Source organism: Aplysia californica, unplaced genomic scaffold (assembly GCF_000002075.1).
Source record: "Aplysia californica isolate F4 #8 unplaced genomic scaffold, AplCal3.0 scaffold00415, whole genome shotgun sequence".
Classification (NCBI taxonomy): domain Eukaryota; kingdom Metazoa; phylum Mollusca; class Gastropoda; order Aplysiida; family Aplysiidae; genus Aplysia; species Aplysia californica.
Genome location: NW_004797685.1, coordinates 266,619 through 267,780, shown reverse-complemented (window position 1 = coordinate 267,780; position 1,162 = coordinate 266,619). Strand labels below are relative to the sequence as shown.

The following is a 1,162-nucleotide window of genomic DNA, read 5'->3' as shown; positions in this document are numbered from 1 at the left end:
ATTTTTTAAAAAGGGATACCATTTCCGTTTCTTTCTCATTAATTTTTGTTGTTGTTGAAATTTCGGGCTTAGGACATTAGAACAGTTTGCAGACAGTATGTAAATGTGCTGGGTGTTATATTTCGTCACTTTGTCCATTATATCCACTTCACTCATGTGCTGGGTGCCATATCTCGTCATTCTGTCTATTATATCCACGTCGCTTTTACGGGTTATGCTTTTTTCCAGGACTGTTGGATAGACACATTCGTTGTAAGTAGTTGTAGATCACATTATTTCCATCTCACCCATGAGGCTGATGTTCATACTGTCCTGAAAGCCTTGCTTGGCAAACACCACAATGTTGATGATGTTAGAAGCCACGCCGAATAGACTGAGGAGGCCGCAGATGACCACCCCGTTGACCACTTGGACAATGTACCACTGCTCGTCGCTCACGATGTCATAATGTAAAGGAGAAGGCGGCGTCGTTATAGGCACGCTTTCGTCGCGAGAGTCAGTCGAAGTGTTTACCCATAGATTTGAAAACGACATTCTGGGTAGGAGAGACGTTTGGGACATCGCTACCATAGTTACTTTTGTGCTAAGCTCCTCCCCTATTTCAGACAGAGATCTTGATTTATACGCTCAGTACAAAGGAAACCAAGACTTAAACAATGTCTAAGACCATTATATGTAACACCGTTCTTTCTTTGTGCTCCTGTGTTCCTGCAATACACTCGAACATTATAGCAGCTAGTTTAATACAGTTGGCGATTATACATTCAAAGTGGCATAATATTAAATACATTAATCGTTATAATGGTATCTACGTATAATTATATTGAAAACGACTGGCCATTTATCTTTTATTGTATTTGGGTTTGTTCAATTATACTGAACGTTAGTGCTGAAGGTCTATTATAATAGCATTTGTATAGCGCTAATTCCCGCTCAACAGCAAGATCTATGCGCTTTACAATTATTATACCGTGAACCCATTACTTTAACTATTTGAGAAAAAAATTCAGCACGGAATCATAACAATATAAATGTCGCATTCATCGTGGTGACACTATCGACTTGTTTCGTCTGGCGTCTCCCATGCCCGTTTATCAGCATAACTGTTTTTTTCCTAATGCAGCTTATCATGAGTAGATCATTAGAAACTTGCAGACGGGTG

At 39.6% G+C, this 1,162-nt stretch overlaps 1 protein-coding gene across 1 annotated transcript in view; it reads right to left on the bottom strand.

Annotated features, from left to right (window-relative positions):
* The window catches only part of LOC101860431 (probable G-protein coupled receptor 139), a 3,290-nt gene extending 2,748 nt beyond the window's left edge, over nt 1–542 (bottom strand). The window contains exon 1 of the mRNA XM_013085867.2: nt 288–542. Within this exon, the coding sequence (XP_012941321.1) occupies nt 288–534 (247 nt within the window). The 5' untranslated portion in view covers nt 535–542. The remainder of the gene's footprint in view (nt 1–287) is intronic.
* Between the last annotated feature and the right edge of the window lie 620 nt (nt 543–1,162).